Source organism: Moschus berezovskii, chromosome 3 (genome assembly GCF_049115385.1).
Source record: "Moschus berezovskii isolate FMDL1 chromosome 3, NW_MosBer_1.0, whole genome shotgun sequence".
In the NCBI taxonomy this organism is placed as follows: Eukaryota; Metazoa; Chordata; class Mammalia; order Artiodactyla; family Moschidae; genus Moschus; species Moschus berezovskii.
The window spans coordinates 117,457,893-117,477,601 of record NC_142462.1 but is presented as its reverse complement, the minus strand read 5'-3'; the positions used below and the strand labels follow the sequence as shown (position 1 = coordinate 117,477,601).

At 39.5% G+C, this 19,709-nt stretch overlaps 1 protein-coding gene across 6 annotated transcripts in view; it reads left to right on the top strand.

Moving 5' to 3' along the window:
* Positions 1 to 19,709, top strand: part of TPK1 (thiamin pyrophosphokinase 1) — a 392,426-nt gene that overhangs the window by 182,793 nt on the left and 189,924 nt on the right. For all 6 annotated transcript variants that reach the window (XM_055421432.2, XM_055421429.2, XM_055421434.2 and 3 more), the window contains one exon: positions 13,039 to 13,134. In XM_055421432.2, the coding sequence (XP_055277407.1) occupies positions 13,039 to 13,134 (96 nt within the window). The remainder of the gene's footprint in view (positions 1 to 13,038; positions 13,135 to 19,709) is intronic.

Here is a 19,709-nt window from a genome sequence, read left to right as displayed (position 1 = left end):
AAGATAATAATATGTTATAAATATAATGATAAAAATGTAAAATAGTTTAAAATGTAATGGACATTGAACAGTGTTATTTAGCCAAATTTTATGATGTGGAAACTCAGGCTCAAAAAACTTAAAAGAATTTAGGAAAATGATAGAGACAGCTTTTGGATGAGTGTCCTTTTTTTTTTTTTTTTTTTATGAAAAGAATTTTCTGAAAGCTAGAATTCAGTTCCTAGCACTGCTTTTCAACAGATTACATATTTGGTCTGTTGGACAGGATTGTTGTTTCTTGCACAAGGTAATTAACATCCCCAGGAAAGAATGCCAGCAAAGCAGTGATAGTCAGTGTGAAAACCAGATGCGTTCCCTTCACATTTCCATCATGTCAGTGTCCTTCAGCCCCAATTCTGGGGTGACGAGAAGAACTGCAGTAGTTAGGCCAGACATTCACATTTCCATCATGTCGGTGTCCTTCACCCCCAATTCTGGGGTGGCAAGAGTAGAACTGCAATAGCTGGGCTAGACGAAGAGTGACCAAACAAACCAGTAGGTTATTAAATTATGTTGTTTTTGTCCTTTAGTCACTAAGTCACGTCAGACTCTTTGTAACCCCATGAACGTCAGCACACCATGCTTCCCTGTCCTTCACATTCTATTAGAGTTTGTTCATGCTCATATTCATCGAGTTGGTGATGCCATCCAACCATGTCATCCTTGTTGTCCCCTTCTCCTCCTGCTCTCAATATTTCCCGGCATCAGGGTCTGTTCCAGTGAGCTGGCTCTTGGTATCAGGTGGCGAAAGTATTGGAGCTTTGGCTTTAGCATCAGTCCTTCTGTTGAATATTTTGACTGGTTTAGTCTCCTTGCTGCCCAAGGGAGTCTCAAGAGTCTTCTCCAGCATCACAATTCAAAAGCATCAGTTCTTCGGTGCTCAGACTTCTTTTGATCTAACTCTCATGTCTGTACATGACTTATGGAAAAACTGTAGCTTTGACAATATGGACCTTTCTCAGCAAAGTGCTGTCTCTGCTTTTCAGTATGCTGTCTAGGTTTGTCATAACTTTTCTTCCAAGGAGCAAGTGTCTTTTAATTTGATGGCTGCGGTCACCATCTACAGTAATTTTGGAGCCCAAGAAAATAAAATCTGTCACTGTTTCTACTTGTTCCCCATCTATTTGTCATGAAGTGATGGGACCAGATGCCATGGTTTTCATTTTTTGAATGTTGAGTTTTAAGCCAGCTTTTTCAGTCTCCTCTTTTATCCTCGTCAAGAGGCTCTTTAGTTCCCCTTCACTTTCAGCCATTAAAGTGGTATCATCTGCATATCTGTTGTTCAGTTGCTCAGTCATGTCAGATTCTTTGTAACCTCCTGGACTGCAGCATGCCAGGCTTCCCTGTCCTGCACCATTTCCTGGAGCTTGCTCAAACTCATGTCCATTGAGTCGGTGATGACATCTGACCATCTCATCCTCTGTCATCCCCTTCTCCTCCTGCCTTCAGTTCTTCCCAGCATCAGGGTCTCTTCTTTGCATCAGGTGGCCAAAGTATTGAAGGTTCAGCTTCAGCATCAGTCCTTCCAGTGAATATTCAGGGTTGATTTCCTTTAGGATTGACTGGTTTGTTCTCTTTGCTGTCAAGGGACTGCAAGGAGATTTTTTTTTTTTTTTTTGCATATCTGAGGTTGTTGGTATTTCTCCCAACAATCTTGATTCCAACTTATAATTCATACAGCCTGGCATTTCGCATGATGTACTCTTCATATGGAGAAGGAAATGGCAACTCACTCCAGTGTTCTTGCCTAGAGAATCCCAGGGACGGGGGAGCCTGGTGGGCTGCCGTCTATGGGGTCGCACAGAGTCAGTCACGACTGAAGTGACTTAGCAGCAGCAGCACTCTTCATATGTTAAATAAGCAGGTGACAGTATACAGCCTTCCTCAGTGATCAGTGCAAAGATATCAGTGCAAAGAGATAAGAAAGCCTTCCTTGGTGATCACTGCAAAGAAATAGAGGAAAATAATAGAATGGGGAAAACTAGAGATCTCTTCGAAAATTAGAGATACCAAGGGAACATTTCATGCAAAGATGGGCTCAATAAAAGGACAGAAATGGTAGGGACCTGACAGAAGTGGAAGATATTAAGAAGAGGTGGCAAGAATACATAGAACTTTACAAAAAAGATCTTCACGACCAAGACAATCACAATGGTGTGATCACTCACCTAGAGCCAGGCATTCTGGAATGTGAAGTCAAGTGGGCCTTAGGAAGCATCACTACGAACAAAGCTAGTGGAGGTGATGGAATTCCAGTTGAGCTAATTCAAATCCTGAAAGATTTGTGCACTCAGTATGCCAGAAAATTTGGAAAATGCAGCAGTGGCCACAGGACTGGAAAAGGTCAGTTTTCATTCCAATCTCAAAGAAAAGCAATACCAAAGAATGCTCAAACTACCACACAATTGCACTCATCTCACACGCTAGCAAAGTAATGCTCAAAATTCTCCAAGCCAGGCTTCAATAGTACATGAACCGAGAACTCCCAGGTATTCAAGCTGGATTGAGAAAAGGCAGAGGAACCGGACATCAAATTGCCAACATCCGTTGGATCATCGAAAATGCAAAAGAATTCCAGAACATCTACTTCTGCTTTATTGACTATGCCAAAGCCTTTGACTGTGTGGATCACAAAAAACTGTGGAAAATTCTGAAAGGGATGGGAATACCAGACCACCTGACCTGCCTCTTGAGTGTAGGTCAGGAAGCAACGGAACTGTACATGGAACAACAGACTGGTTCCAAATAGGAAAAGGAGTCCGTCAGGGCTGTATATTGTCACCCTGCTTATTTAACTTATATGCAGAGTACATCATGAGAACGCTGGGCTGGATGAAGCACAAGCTGGAATCAAGATTGCCGGGAGAAATATCAATAAACTCAAATATGCAGAAAGCGAAGAACTAAAGAGCCTTTTGATGAAAGTGAAAGAGGAGAGTGAAAAATTTGGCTTAAAGGTCAACATTCAAAAACTCAGATCATGGCATCCAGTCCAATTTCTTCACGGCAAATGGTTGGGGAATGGAAACATTGATAGACTTTATTTTTTGGGACTGCAAAATCACTGCAGGTGGTGACTGCAGCCATGAAATTAAAAATGCTTGCTCCTTGGAAGAAAAACTATGACCAACCTGGATAGCATTTTAAAAAGCAGAGACATTACTTTGCCAACAAAGGTCCGTCTCATCAAAGCTATGGTTCTTCCAGTAGTCATGTATGGATGGGAGAGTGAAAAGAAAATAAAGCTGAGTGCCAAAAAATTGATGCTTTTGAACTGAGGTGCTGGAGAAGACTCCTAAGAGTCCCTTGGACTGCAAGAATATCAAACCAGATAATCCTAAAGGAAATCAGTCCTGAATATTCATTGGAAGGACTGATACTGAAGCTGAAATGCCAATATTTTGGCCACCTGATGTGAAGAACTGACTCATTGGAAAAGACCCTGATGCTGGGAAAGATTGAAGGGACGACAGAGGATGAGATTGTTGAATGACATCACCAACTCAATCAACATGAGTTTGAGTAAGCTCAGTGCGTTGGTGGTGGACAGGAGACCCTGCGTGCTGCAGTCCATGCGGTCACAAAGAGTCAGACACAACTGAGCAACTGAACTGATGAACTGAATGTTACACATGTGGAGGAGCTCTCGAAGTGCTTAAAGAATATGTTAATGTAAAGTGGTAGTATTTTATTTTACTTTGTAAAATTGTTTAATTAAGAGCTTTTGAATAACTATCCTTAGTAACATTGATTTTAAAGGGATTTCTAATCATTTCTTTTCCGTAAGTATACAATTCATGAACGTTAATTTGTTTCATAATCAAAATCAATGATAACATTCTTTTGAGTTTGCCAGTGCCTTGGGTTCAATTCTGTTTAAATTTAACAGAATCTGGACAGATGCTTTTAATCTTCAGTGAAAAACATCTGCATTGCTCTGCCTAATCTCATGTATCTTATTATTTTCTCCTTTTGCTGTGTCTCTTACCCACTTCTGCCAGCCAGATGTCAACATATTTTAGACATGGTAATATTGGGGATCTTTCTGACCCAGGGATCGAACCTCCTCCTGTATTGCAGGCAGATTCTTTATCATCTGAGCCACCAGGGCAGTCCAAAATTAATTAATTTAGAGAAAAGGCAAGCTAGACTACAAGAAATGTAAAACATTAGCAAGTCTGACTCTTACGCCAGATGGAGAAAATTGTATAAATATATAAAGCTCAATTCCTTTTATCAGTATACTTTTTTGAGTGGATAACTCTATCTCTCTCTCTCATACACACACACACACACACACACACACACACACACATATACATATATATATATCCCCTGAGTACAGTAATTTCTTAGGCTTAAGCTTTAAAACTAATTAACATATGCTGGGCTATAAAGGCTTTGTTAAGGGAATTATAGACAGGCAGTTTCCACTGACAACTGAGTGACAGGTTCTTCACTTTATATTCTTACAACTGGTTGGCTTCTGCTTATTAGCATCTCAGGAAGGGAATGATGAAACAAGCAGGGCACTTTATGTCTGTCTCTCTCAGTAATACACCTTCATTCTTGTGCTTGCCTCAATCATAGTCCTTTCAAATTATCTTTATTTTTCAAAGCCTGTTTTGTTTTAATTTGTTTAACATACTTAAGGCATTTACAAAGGGGGAGCCTATGCCTTTTAAATTTCTCTTTGTGATCCCTTGGACTGTAGCCCACCAGGCTCTTCTGTCCCCGGAATTCTCCAGGCCAGCATACTGCAGTGGGTTTTCAGGCCCTCCTCCAGGGGATCTTCCTGACCCAGGGATTGAACCCAGATCTGCATTGCAGGCAGATTCTTTACTGTCTGAGCCACCAGGGAACCTCTTTAAATTTCTAAGCCCTCTCCAGTGCCTCAGGAATGACTCCAGGGCCAGGCCAGCCTGCTTCTCTAACTGTGATCTCTGGGGTCTCTGTGACCGTTTCTCTCTCCTCATTCATTTGGCTCATGGAGCCCCTTTCTCATCATTTCTCCCCCAGGTTCCCCACCTGTAGCTGTTATGTATTCCTTCCTTGTTTTTTTTTCCTTGGAGAACCTGATTGAAATAATTTTTATCATTAGTTTAATTTTTATCATAATTCCTCCTTATCCTATTAATATGTGATCTCCTGCAACCTGAATTCTGTCATTCATTCTGGGATACCAGCAATTAGTAGATTCTCATGAAAGTTTGTATGACTCAGGTGTCTAATGCTGCTTTTAGATACTTGGTATAAAAAAGATTCACATGAAGTGTCACACAATACTTAGTATAAAAAAAGACTTCTGTGATCACAAGCATTTGTGAAATTTGACATTCTGTAGGTCCCTCTTGAAAATACACCATACACAGTATCATTTTAAGTAAGCCTGCCAAAATTTTAAGTTTGTTTACCTTAGTGTACTTCTGAAGTGAGTTTGACTGTTGAGAAACTACCCTTTATCCATTAACAGTTAGGGTTGTATATTGGTTTCTGAAATGCTGAAATATAGTTGGTTGCTTATAAGTTTGTTATGTTTCAGATTTTCTCTGCTTTTAAAGATTGGTGTGAGAAAGTCTCAGCATAGTCTTTTTTTTTAATGTGTTTATTTTTTATTGAAGGATAATTGCTTTACAAAATTTTGCTGTTTTCTGTCAAACCTCAACATGAATCAGCCGTATGTATACAAATATCACCTCCCTTTTGAAACTCCCTCCCACCTCAACATAATCTTGGAAAGAGTACTAGGCAATAATTACTTTGAAGTGTTCCCAGAATACCAGACACTTTTATATGTACTTGCATTTATAAATTCATATAATCCTATCTTACTTTCATTTATAAATTCATGTGAGCCTTCCCTGATGGCTAGATGGTAAAGAATCTGCCTGCAATGCAGGAGACCCTGGGTTGGGAAGATCCCCTGGAGAAGGGAATGGCTACCCCCTCCAGTATTCTTGCCTGGAGAATCCCATGGACAGAGGAGCCTGGCGGGCTGCAGTCATGGGGTCGCAAAGAGTTGAACTGAGCAACTAACACTTTACTAATCCTTACATCACATTCTATTAGGTTGGAACTGTCACCTATATTTTACAGTTGAATATGGAAGCACAGAGAGGTTGAGCAATTTGCCCAAATTTACACAGGTCAGAAATGGTTTAAGTAGGATCTAAGCAGGCCTTCTGACCGCAGAATGCATGCACTTTTCTGGCCATTACACCATAACTCTCTGGATGAAAAGAGGGTGTTTTCTCCAAGTAAAGTGAAAATCAGTTTCACAGGTTGAGGAAATCTTGCAGCTTCCTTTTGTGAGTATTCAGTTTCCCTTTTCTGTGTCTGCTGAGGTCTGAGTAATTGAACAACCCCCCTGCCCTGGATTCCTTCAGTGTTCCCATTCCTCCCACACCCACATCCTCGCTTTTTTGGGGCGACTTGAAAGAGAGCCAGTGGAGACCAGTTCCATCCTTGGCATGTTTGTAGTGGGTGTGAAGGAACAGCACCCGGACAAGACCAGATATCTGGGTCTGCATGCTTGTAGGAACATTATGAAGTAGAAGCTTATTCAAGCCTCCTATGCGAGGAAGGATCTGTAACTCTTTGGCTTGAGGGTTCCCACGACGGGCTCCACAATCCATAATTGACTAGAGGACTCATGGGACTTGGTATATAGTCAGACTCACAGCTGTGATTTATTACAGAGAGAGGCTGGGAAGCAGAATCAGCTAAGGGGAAGGGCACTGGGGGAGAAATTCTGGAGAAAATGAGTCACTAGTCAAAAGAGTCCTTTCCCAGTGGAGTCACATAGGATGCACTTAATCAGATTGTAAGAAGTGTGATGTGTTGCCACCAAGGAAGCTCATTGGTGACTTATTGCCCAGAATTTCACAGGAACCAAACAACAACTGTAACAAAACAGGTTCTCAGTGTAAACCGTGTTGTTTGTACAAATAAGTTAGGCCACTGTTGGGGAAAGTTGTTTGTTTGTCAGTGTAGGGAACTGTTTACCATTCAGGTCCTCCAGGACAAGTCTGAAGGGCAGCCTTGCAAGCAGGCGATAAAAAAACATTCTTGAGCCTGATGTGTTTTAGGCACCCTCTTCCACTGGGAACTCTTGACTCTGTTTTTAGCAAAGAAGCCATCATTTGAGACCCTGTGCTGTGTTAAAATGACGTTTGACTTCTGTTAATAGAAGTGGTGGTTTTCTTGTTTGAAATGTTTAAAGTATTTGTTCAATGCCATGTTGAAAGGAAAGGTTATTTTACAACACCCAGGGCAGTGAAGATTATAGCAGATTAGAATGTCTCTCTGTATTTGGGATTGAATGGAGAATTGCTGCAAGGTTAAATTACATTTATTCTTTTCTTTTATATACCATCTAGAAAAACAGAGAACACTTGATTATTTTAGGCAATCTGTTACTTAAGAGTTTTTAAGAGTTTAATCATGTGACATTCTTGCTGAAGAAATTGTTTCTCATCAGTTGTCACTTGATAATTTCTACCTTGAAAAGCAGAAATGTTTTTAGAAGTCTGGTAAATAAAACTGAAGCAGCAATCTACCATAGGACGCCGTATACAATGAAGAGAAAAGTGGAAAAGAGTTACTTTTGTGATAACATCTCTACAGGCTAAAAAGCCAATTTTCATACCTGTATCAAGGAACATAGATCATTTAGATTCCAGTTGGCTTTATGTAACTATTCCCCTTCTTAGCAAATTTGAGAACAAGTTTGGGCTAATTTTAGATCTCTATCTTTGATTATTCAGAGTATAAGTCATTTTGCTTTATGCCTGCTGTTCTTTTAATCTGGCAGGCTATTTCTTATTACACAGTTCTGGTCAATTTAGTTTAATAAAAGATTATGGAACCTCATTATTAAAAATGTAATATGTTCAATTTTTTAAGACTCTTGAGTGTATCTCCCTAAATATTTTTGAACGTATCCTAACTAGATGGCATCACTGACTCAGTGGACATAAGTTTGAGCAAACTCTGGGAGATAGTGAAGGACAGGAAAGCCTGGTGTGCTGCTGTCCCTGGGCTCGCAAAGAGTTGGACATGGCTTAGGGACTGAAAAACAACTTACAAAAAGAAAGACTGCTTCAGTAGTGGTTAGGGGAAAATAGTGTGTGGGAGCTAGAATTTTAAGACATCGCAAAACTCATATGACTGCTTTATTTTAAAAAAATTTCCAATATTCTAATTTGATGGGACAGTAAATTTCATGTTTTCAGAGCCAACTTGAAAGGTGATCTTGACATTTTCTTGCCTCCTCCTCTTTACTCTTGATTGACACCTATTTCCCTTCCCAAAAGTGTCCTTTTCTGTCATATTGCCCTTTAGCACCTTAGTCCTCAGTTGGGCAAACCACTTCCAGTAGCAACCCTGCTTCACACTCCAGAATTATCTTTCTTTTCCCTTCCTCTCCAATGAAAGTCTTTTCCTTAATATTTTGTTTGTAATTAAGAAGGAAGTATAGCAAGTAAATTAATAAACAGTAAGAAATTCATGATGAATTATCTTTCCTAGTATTACATTTTAAAAGAAGAAACTTTTTTTATTCTCATACACCAGTAGGAATATTTGTATTTTCAGCTCTTTCTAGAAAACACTCTGGCAATCTATCAAGGGTCATAAAAAATGTTCTTATAATTTTTCCAGTAGTTTCATTTTTAGAATTCAAGTCTAAGAAAAATAATCAGAAATAAACACTTCTACACAGAGATATTGATCAGAAAGATGTTTAATAGCCAAAAAAGTAAATTATATCATAAATGATAAATATAGTGACTGTATAATGAGTTAGAAATGCAGAAAAAAGGGAGGAAAAAGATAACTAAGCATTCACTTCCCATTTCAGATGTTTGTGGGTATGCTGAGTCCTCCAAGCCTTGGGCTACAATGGAAGCAGCGTGCAGTCAGGCAGGTTTCATGTCTGCCTGACAGTTAAAAACTTTTCAGGTAAAAACTGGAGAAAACCAATTAAATAAAGAGTCATGTAAATTGGGCTTCCCTGGTGGCTCAGAGTAAAGAATCTACCATTCAGGAGACCCAGGTTCAATCCCTGGGTCAGGAAGATCCCTTGGAGAAGGAAATGGCAACCCACTCCAGTATTCTTTCCTAGAGAGTCCCATGAACAGAGGAGCCTGGCGGGCTAGAGTCCATGGGAATACAAAGAGTTGGACACAACTGAGCAACTACACTTTTCATAAATTATAAAGGCATTTTTCTGCTTAAACCTTCCAAAATACCCAAAGTTTATTGTAAACAGGATTGAGTACAAAGCATGGTAGGTGAAGAGTATGGGCTTCTTTGATCACATACTCTATCCTTATCAGCTGTGTGACCTTGGGCAAGTTATTTAAACTCTCTGTATGCCAGTATTCTTGCCTGGAGAGTCCCTGTGGACAGAAGAGCCTGGCAGGCTACAGTCCATGGGGTCGCAAAGAGCGGTCCTTGACTGAGCAACTAAGCACATACCTCAGTTTACACATCTTAAAATGTGATAACTACATTTACATTATAAGGTTATCTTCGAGATTCAAGATCATAATTTATATAAAGTAACTCATATCTCAAATAACAAGATGAGTAATCAAATGTTACTTTTTATTATTGGCTTCAGTGAGAAAGATAATTATCAATAGATCATAATTTTAATATTCCTATTTTAAGATAACTTTTGAGGTTCTCTGATTTTTCAGAGAATTAAGTTATGTATTGTTAGGGCTAAAAACATCTCAGTTTATTGAAAAGCGTTTTAGACTGGGCATTGTGGCTCCACAGCTTCAAAAGATCCTTTTTAGGTTAGAACAAATTCAGAATAGCTCTGATTTTGACACACTGAAATTTGTAATGTCAATCCAAGTCTTTCTAATTCTAGTATAAAACAGAATCCAAAAAAAAAGAATCAATAAAATGTAGTATAAAAAATAATCCATTTTGGAAAAAAGTGGTGTATTCATGAAACAAACTATTTATTAGAATTCTTATTTAAATTTCTATTTGTAGAGTGAGAAAAATTACCCAAGAAAAATGTATAATATGAGATTGGAGCTACCTTCTGGCTTATAAAATAATAATTTGTATCCTAAAAATATATATATATGATATATATATATCATATATATCAGGCAACTGAGAAAAATTAAAGATAGTAGTAGTTGAATTTTATGGAAATTTTGGAAAATCCCTGTATGACTTAATGTAAAATACACATATCTCATGGAAACTAACATTGGAAACTGTTTATTAGAATATTATATACTTTAGTTGGCCAAGTCTGATATCTTGAGTATCTTCATAAAGCCCAGTTCTTATGACTCCAGGGAATTGAACCTTATTCTGTATTACCGATAATTACAAATAAATATGAGCACATTTCTACAGTTTTCTTGTCTGCAGGATCATGATAGTTTTTCATTTTTACTTTTATATTTTTCCTCTTCTAGATGTTAATATGTTATCGTAAGACCCAGAAAACAGTGAAAACATCTTTCTTTGGCCAAAGACCTATGTGTTGTGTTCCATGTCTCCTTTCTTGGTGTCAAAAGTTTCCCTGAGAGGACTCCTGGAGCTGTTTCTACTTCTAGTGAATTTATTCTCATTCTGTGATAATATTAGGATCATTTAAACTAGTCAAAATTCTAACAATCTGTGGATTACTAATAAATGCCTTGGTTAGAGTTTCTAGACATTTGTAGTTAATTTAGATACAGTCTGAATTTTTCAGTGCTGATAATCTGTCTCTGCATCCTGACTTAAGCTTCTCTGTGTGTCCATCGTAAGTTGATGAAGTAAGATTTTATTCAAGCCTAAGTCTTACAGTTCAAGTAGCTTTTTTCTTAATATTCTGTGGAGTCAACTTTAGAGATATCATAAGACCTGGGCTTCTTTAGAGATATCGTAAGAACTTGGGGTAGCAGTAAAAGAATCTTCCTCCAATTCAGGAGACACAAGAGACACAGGTTCGATCCCTGGTTCAGGAAGATCCCCTAGAGGAGGAAATGGCAACTCACTCCAGTGTTCTTGCCTGGAGAATCCCATGGACAGAGGAGCCTTGTGGGCTATAGCTTGTGGGGTTGCAAAGAGTTGTACATGACTGAGCAGCTAAGCATGGGTAAAGACTTTGGTCTTTCAGTTATCTAGGAATTTGTTCCCATGTCATGGGAGTAAAGAAATAGGGTTTCTAAATGTGACCTGCTGATAATTACTACCTTGCTGTCCAGTTTTTTAGTCAAATTAAACTTCTTTTTACTGTCTTAATCTACCGACTATTATAGTGGGACTGCCTACATAGGTGATGTCTTGGATTCTCTTTAGCTATAATGTATCCTGTGGATCTGTATTGATTCTGGGATAATAACAGTGAAAGCAGATGATGATCTATTAGTAATCTCTTGTATTGCTATTTCTGTTTGCCTTTTTAATTTTGTTTCCCTCTGTTGGAGTGATTATTTCTCTGGTCAGTACTTAAAAAAGGATGATAATTAATCATTGTCGTATTTGGCAGTAAAATAAGATGCCACGCTCTCCTCCCACATTTGCCAACAGACCCTTTCATTTCTCAAGAATTTTATTTATTGAAAGCTTAACTATATAGCACATTGGTGCCAGGCACTGGGAACAGTAATAAAAATATAAGATCTGCCCTCCAGAAAGTTTCAATATAATGTTTTTTGGTTTGTTGACAATCTAGGATCCTCTTCTCTGATAATACTCCTGTATGCTCTGGCATATTCTTGTGTCTTTTTTTTTTTTTTTAGGGGTGTTAGCCTGAGAGAAGTCAACTTTATATCCTTGCTTGGCCATTATAGTAAATTTCAATGTTCTTTTAGGGTCAGAAAAGTATTTATCGATGATCTTGTAAAAATGACATATGCATCTTTTAGGACTTAATATATTTTTGAATGATGAGAAAATAATTTTTTCATTGGTCACTACATTGTAGGACAGTCATAAATGAATGAAGCACAGCTTGAGCCCGACACCTTTCAAGAGACCTTGAAGTTAAAGAAGAACCTTTAAATCTACTGAGAATGGTTTCTGGAATAATTTAAGAGCCAGTATGGGTGTTTTGTATCCTTGAGAACTCTTTGAATGGCAACTTTATATACTAGATTATATTTAACTTTCCCTTACTCAGCTGTTTGTCAGAGACCTCACATTGTTTTATTCCTGAATTAAGAAGTCCAAAGCCTCATTGTGCTCTGGTTTTACATACCTTTGCTTCTGTAAGACATTGGAGGAGAAGGTGTCATTTCAAAAATACTGTTTCTCAAACCATCTCAGTTCACTAGTGCCAGCAAGCTGGCACTTTTGTGGCGTTATAGTTATAAATATATTTTAGTGTTTTTCACTAGGTAAAATATCTGTTGTAGAGGAGTCCAAGAACTTATAAATTCACTTCATTATGTCCGAAAGATAATCCAAGAGGCGTATTTACACAGGCATCTCTCTTCCTGCTTCTTTTTATGTGGGGAATAAAGGTGTTGTAAAGGAATTTTATAGGACAGCTAACTTGATTTTACTTAAAATGTAGTTCATCAGTTCATCATTAGCTAGTATTAGTTTTTCTATTAATGGAAGTAAACTTAGAAAATCTGCTCAAAGAAACTCAATGTTTATTAGACGTAGTTTCATTTTAGTTTCAAGTCATTTCACTCAGTATATTTTATAATACTCATACCTATGTCCTTATGATAATCTTGAATGTCATCACAGCAGTGAGTTTTAAAGACCGTTAATGTAGTATTTATCTGTATTTGGGGGGGATAAAATGACTGTCATAATCAGATCATTATTTTGGTAGTCTAACATCATTGCTGAGAGGTCCTGTTATGTGAAATAAGAAAGATAATGATAATGATTTTAGTGATCAAGGTATAACATAGGCATCACAGGATATGTCTGATGCTTTCTCTTTACTTTTATAGCTCTTGATCTTGTTCCTCGGCCGACATCATTACTAACTCCTGCCTTTTATCTTATTTAACACAGGGCTGTGAAATTATTTCAACTCCTGATCAAGACCATACTGACTTTACCAAGTGCCTTGAAGTGCTCCAAAAGAAGATAGAAGAAAAAGACCTACAGGTAAGATCGACGCCTATTTGGTGGTTATGAATCTTATACCAAGGATATGAAAAATCCTGTTTTTACTCACCTGAAATCATTATTTGCTTTTGTGCTGATTATCTGGATTCCCTTATCAGGTTTCTTCAGTATATGAATAAATCTGTACTTAGTTGCCAAAACATTAGCATGTGTACTTGAATCGAGGTCACAGATTCTAGAACCTTCCAGTGAGTGGTGAGGTCCCAAAATGGGTGAAGTGGACTTTATATATAGCAATCAAAACTGACAGCTCATTCTCAGCCTAAAGGAAGTAGCTGCTCTCCATGCCAAGTTGTTTTTTACCCTGCAAAGCTGTGTGTGTATATATGTGTGTTTATATAGTATGTAGGCAAGACTAACAGATATGGACTGGATTTGGCCATCCTTGCAAATTCTTATTTAAAAAAATAAAATATTATTGACCTTTTTTAAAAATGAGAGAGGCGCCTTTTGCTTTGTATGCATGGACTCTTTAAGGTATTCAGTAGTGATTTTCACCTAGCATCCAAGTGTATAATCATATAATCACATCGTTTAGCTAATGCACACATTTGTAATTTTTAATATTTTACAGTATTTTTGACAGTTGTTGAAATGATATGCAAACTTTTTATAGCCTTTATCCAATGAAGATCCACAAAATTAAGCCTGAAGCTTTGAAAGATAATTGACTTATTTTCCTGGGAAGGACAGGGAGATAAACTGAGATGCATGATCCAATGTGTCGTTTTATTTAAAAAAAATTGTGTGTGTGTGGCATGTGGGATCTCAGTTCCTGGACCAGGGATCAGACTCATGCCCCTTGCAGTAGATGCACAAAGTCTTAACCACTGGACTGCCAGAGAAGCCCCCAACATGTCATTTTAAAGGAAGAATACAAAGACAACATCTCTGTACGTTGGGATGGTTTTCAAAGTACAACAGGATAGTGTTTCAGCCTTTCCTCAGTAATCGAGTGGGAAAGGACCAATTCAGACCCAGCGCAGGCAGATTTCAAGTCTGCTTCCTTTGTGTCTTGGCTCCGGGTAGCCTTTGCCTTCAGTCTGGTCTCCCTGACTGTCTGCAGTGACTGCTTGTAGCAGTTTCTTTATGCCTTCACATCAGAGGGATTGAGGGCTAGGGGTGTCACTTGCCACCATCATTAGACCTCAGTCCTGAAGTCTCTCCATGCACCTATACATGGTTTCAGCGCAGGATAATGAAAGTTACCTGATTGTTTGGACCGGAGCAGGGAGTGGGGTCAACCCCCGAGTCTCATACAGTCTAACTCCGTGGCTGGTACACAGTGGCGGGACAGCCTCAGTGGTGGAGAGGACTCCTAATAAAAACTTGCTCCTTCGCAGAAGTTCTGGGAGGTTTATTCTAAGGTATATTTACTAAGCTGAAGGAGTCGATCCTTTCCTCCCTTTAAAGGGGAAAGCCTTTTGTAATCATTACTTGACAAGTAGCTCACTCTACAAATTCACCACAAGTAATTGAGTGAACATTTCTCATGTCTGTGGTGGCTTGAGCTCTACCAAATGTGCCACTTCCAGCAGTCAATTGCTGTAATTATCTGTTTGTTTAAGGAAGAAGGGAAACAACCTCCTGAGAGTTATTGGCTTCATCCAGACATAGCTGATGTGGAATTTCTTAGAAGAAAGTTCTAAATCTTCACAGTAGTTTTGGTTTTCCTAGTGTTCCCGCTGGAAGCTGGGAAGGCAGTGATGTGAATGTCGTTTGTTGTGTCTAACTGATAGTTATCTATATACAGTATTCAGTCCCTGAATCAGAAAACAAAGCATCGTGTCTCAAACTCAACAACCAAAATCTAGAGAGAGCCTCAGGCTGGGAGGAGAGAGTAGTAGACTAATCAGGTGTTCTGATCAGTGAAACAAACTGGACAGAATGTTGGCCGAGCCATTGGAGGCCCAGAGCAAGAGGTCCTTTTTGAGGACTCCTGCATTGGGCAGAAAGGAACACACCCTCCCACTCCCCTGTACTTAGGCTGGAGGCTGCCAGGAAGCGTGTGGCCCCAGAGGCAGGCTGTGGTGTCACAAAGGGATTGCTGCTGGGTGAGGAGAGTCAGCTGCCCTCCTTCCAGCTCCGTAGTGAGGTCTTTGTGGGGAGGATGGGAACAGGGCACCTCCGTGGCAAGCATGCTTTGGGTCCGGGGCATTCCCCATCCTCATCTTGAGCCCCTCTTTCTCCTTGTTCCGAAAAGATTCTAGATTCCCCCCTTCTCCTTTGCCTTAAGGTGTTTCTGTATATGTTGCTCCCTCCCCCTCGAATGTCTTGAATACATCTTAATTTTCTTGCCAAAGCTATGATGGTGGAAGTGTGCCTGACGTCCTCACGGAGGACTTTTTTTAAATATTCATTGATTTATTTGGCTGCCCTGGGTCTTAGTTGTGGCATGTGGAATCTTTCATTGTGACTTGTGGGGTTTTCGTTTTGGCATGTGAGCTTTCAGCTGAGGCATGTGGGATCTAGTTCCCCGATCAGGGCTGGAACCTGGGCCCCTTGCTTTGGTAGCGCAGAGTCTTAGCCACTGGACCACCAGGGAAGTCCCTCAAGGATGTTCCCCCACCATTGCTCTGGGTTACGCTCAGCTGCTCTACATTGCTGTGCTTCCCTTTCTTCTCTGGTAAGATACTCTGAACAGTTTTGATGATTGTGTAAATTATTTCTGTTCGCTAAGGCCTTTCTTCCCAGCTTGACTGTGTAACCCATGAAGCTGAGATCAGGTCTGTTTTGTTCATGATCAAATGGCATTACTTTGCATACGAGATGCTCGGGGAACTCACAGGAGAGCAGGAGATGATGCATTTAGGGGAGAGGCTTTTTAGAGAAGACTGACACATAAGAAAGAAATAGGAGTTAGATGGCAAAGGGGAGAGGGTGGTGGCCAAGTATGGCAGTATACAGAAAAGGTGGCTAGCGCTCCAGTGAAGCGACAGTGTATGATTTGAAGAATTTTAAGACAGAGAATGGTGTGATTACTTTGCTGTTAGAAGCATGGTTAGGTCAACTGAACACGTAACTCATAGTGAAAACCATACAAAGTCTCTGTTGTTCAGACTGAAAAAGATGTTTGTGTTAAATCTGAGGACTCTCTTTGGGCTTCCACCTGAGTTTATGTTTAACCTGGAAGTGACAACATGGTCTTTGATTTAATATAATAGTAGGAGAAAAGCAAGATTAGAAAATTAGAAAGGAAAGGCATAAAAGATTTCCCTTCACACATTCTCCTACCCTCAAGTGAGATCACCATGAGGACTTTTACAGATTTCTTCCTAAAATACACATGAACTATATCAGAAAATCCTTTATTCTGCCCCGCTTAATAAATCTTAGAAAATTATCAAACTTTTCTGGTTTTCCACTTATTATAAATATGAATGTGTAATCCAAATGTCTGTATTTGGTGAGATCTTATTAGCGTATATGTTAAAATATCATCTGTAGTGTAAATGAATTAAAGTAGTATTTAATATGTTAAAGAGCCATACTATGTAACATATTAGAACTTTGTAGAATTTATTCGGAGAAGGCAATGGCAAGCCACTCCAGTACTCTTGCCTAGAAAATCCCATGGATGGAGGAGCCTGGTAGGCTGCAGTCCGTGGGGTCGCTAAAGGTCGGACACGACTGAGCGACTTCACTTTCACTTTTCACTTTCACACATTGGAGAAGGAAATGGCAACCCACTCCAGTGTTCTTGCCTGGAGAATCCCAGGGACGGTGGAGCCTGGTGGGCTTCCGTCTATGGGGTCACACAGAGTCGGACACGACTGAAGTGACTTAGCAGCAGCAGAATTTATTAGCGTCTGTCCTTATCTTTAAGGAGTTTACTATCTAGAGCATGAGGTTAATTATAAAAAAAGATTTCCCTAAATTTTCTGATTATTTATTTACCTATTTAAAACCTGCTCCTCCTGAACTTTTATTCCTCTGTGAAAGGGTTCTGTGATACATAAGGCTTTTTAATGCTTTGCTTTTATGTTGCCACATTGTTTATCTGTGATTGAGTCATGAATAATACATTATCAGGATGCTATCTGATATGACTGAATCTTCAAAGAGCAAATATATTTTTTGATGCTGTGATACACATTTGAGATCTAAACCCTGGAATACAAGGGAAAACATTAAAAGCTATTGCTCCAAGTTTCAAAAAATGTAAGACATACATTGTTTAGGGTGAAGCAGGAAGGTATCTAGATGATAAGATCCTAAGAATAATATTTTCCCCAAAATGTAGGTTGGGATATTTCCTAGAATTACATGGCAATAGAATCAGTTACTTTAGTTTCTGTTAAATTAAAGAGACTTTGTATTGGACAAAATTTAGGCAGAAAAGTTGGTGTTAATTTCAAACTATTGTATAGATTTCAACGCATACGAATTTTAGTTGTTAAAACTTCAATGCCTTTTAATCCTTTATACTATGTTATTTTTTTGAACAGTTTTTTAAATTAAATGACATAGGATGATGAATAAATCAAGTATTACATAGCGAAAGTGAAGTTGTTCAGTCATGTCTGACTCTTTGCGACCCCATGGACTGTAGCCTACCAGGCTCCTCTGTCCATGGAATTTTCCAGACAAGAGTGCTGGAGTGGGTTGCCATTTCCTTCTCCAGGGGATCTTCCTGACCCAGGGATTGAACCCAGATCTCCTGCATTGCAAGAAGACGCTTTACCATTTGAGCTACCAGGGAAGCCCTAAGTATTACATAAATAAAAGCAAATGCCTAAATTTTATGTACACAGAGACTAGTATTAGTGACTAACTTAAATATCCATAAAAACTGTGGAGATCATCATTAACCAAAGAGGACAGAGTAGAAAGATCCTGAGCTTACCTCCTCTCTGCGGCACATCAAAATTACAGAGCAACCTAGATAGCATATTAAAAAGCAGAGACATTACTTTGCCAACCAAGGTCCGTCTAGTCAAGGCTATGGTTTTTCCAGTGGTCATGTATGGATGTGAGAGTTGGACTGTGAAGAAAGCTAATCACCGAAGTATTGATGCTTTTGAACTATGGTGTTGGAGAAGACTCTTGAGAGTCCCTTGGACTGCAAGGAACTTCAACCAGTCCATTCTAAAGGAGCTCAGTCCTGGGTGTTCATTGGAAGGACTGATGCTAAAGCTGAAGCTCCAATACTTGGGCCACCTCATGCAACGAGTTGACTCACTGGAAAAGAGTCTGATGCTGGGAGGGGTTGGGGGTGGGAGGAGAAGGGGACGACATAGAATGAGATGGCTGGATGACATCACTGACTCGATGGACATGAGTTTGAGTGAACTCCGGGAGTTGGTGATGGACAGGGAGGCCTGGCGTGCTGTGATTCGTGGGGTCGTGGAGAGTCGGACACGACTGAGCAACTAACTGAGCTGAACTGAAAGCACTAACTGAAAAGCACTGAAGCCTACCAAAAAAGATCTATAGAAAGAAAACATAACAAGACAGCTAGGAGGGACAGAGGCTGGTATAGTCAAGACTCATACGCCCAGGTGGGCAACCTGTAAACAGGAGATTAATTACAAGTAATAGAGGTTTTCCCCAGGGAGCAAGGGTTGTGAATCTGGCATCAGGCCTCCCCATCATGGGGGTCCTGTGTCTGGAAGATGAGCCCCCACGATTTGTGGCTTCAAAGGCCAGTGGGGCTTACTTTTCAGAGACCAGGAGGGCTGTGGGGAGATAGTCTATTTTTAAAGGGATACAGGAGAGATTATTCATTTGAAAGGTGCCTGAATCACACCTACCTGCTGATCTTGGAGAGTTTTAAACTATTTTTATCCACTAAATGTCAATATTGGACATGATTATTTTGTAATGGACTAATTTTGTTTTAATGTTCATATTAAATAACTGTTGCTGCTTATCAAATTTAAGACTAACTATATCTGATTGGCTAACTCATTATATCTGAGTGGCTCAGATGGTAAAGAATCCGCCTGCAAGGCAGGAGACCCGGTTCCCTCCCTAGGTTGGAAGATACCCTGGAGAATGAAATGGCAACCTGGAGAATTCCATGGACATAGGAGACTGGTCCATTTTTCCCCATCACTTCACGGCAAATTGATGGCGAAACAATGGAAACGGTGACAGACTTTGTTTTGAGGGGCACCACATTCACTGCAGATGGTGATTGCCGCCATGAAATTAAAAGACGCTTGCTCCTTGGAAGAAAAGCTATGACCAACCTAGACAGCATGTTAAAAAGCAGAGACATCACTTTGCCGACAAAAGTCTTATCTAGTCAAAGCTATGGTTTTTCCAGTATTTCATGTATGAATGTGAGAGTTGGACTATAAAGAAAGCTGAGCGCTGAAGGATTGCTGCTTTTGAACTATGGTGCTGGAGAAGACTCTTGTGAGTCCTTTGGACTGCAAGGCGATCCAACCATTCCATCCTAAAGGAAATCAGTCCTGAATATTCATTGGAAGGACTGCTGTTAAAGCTGAAACTGCAATACTCTGGCCACCTGATGTGAAGAACTGACTCATTGGAAAACACCTTGATGCTGGGAAAGATTGAGAGCAGGAAGAGAAGGTGACGACAGA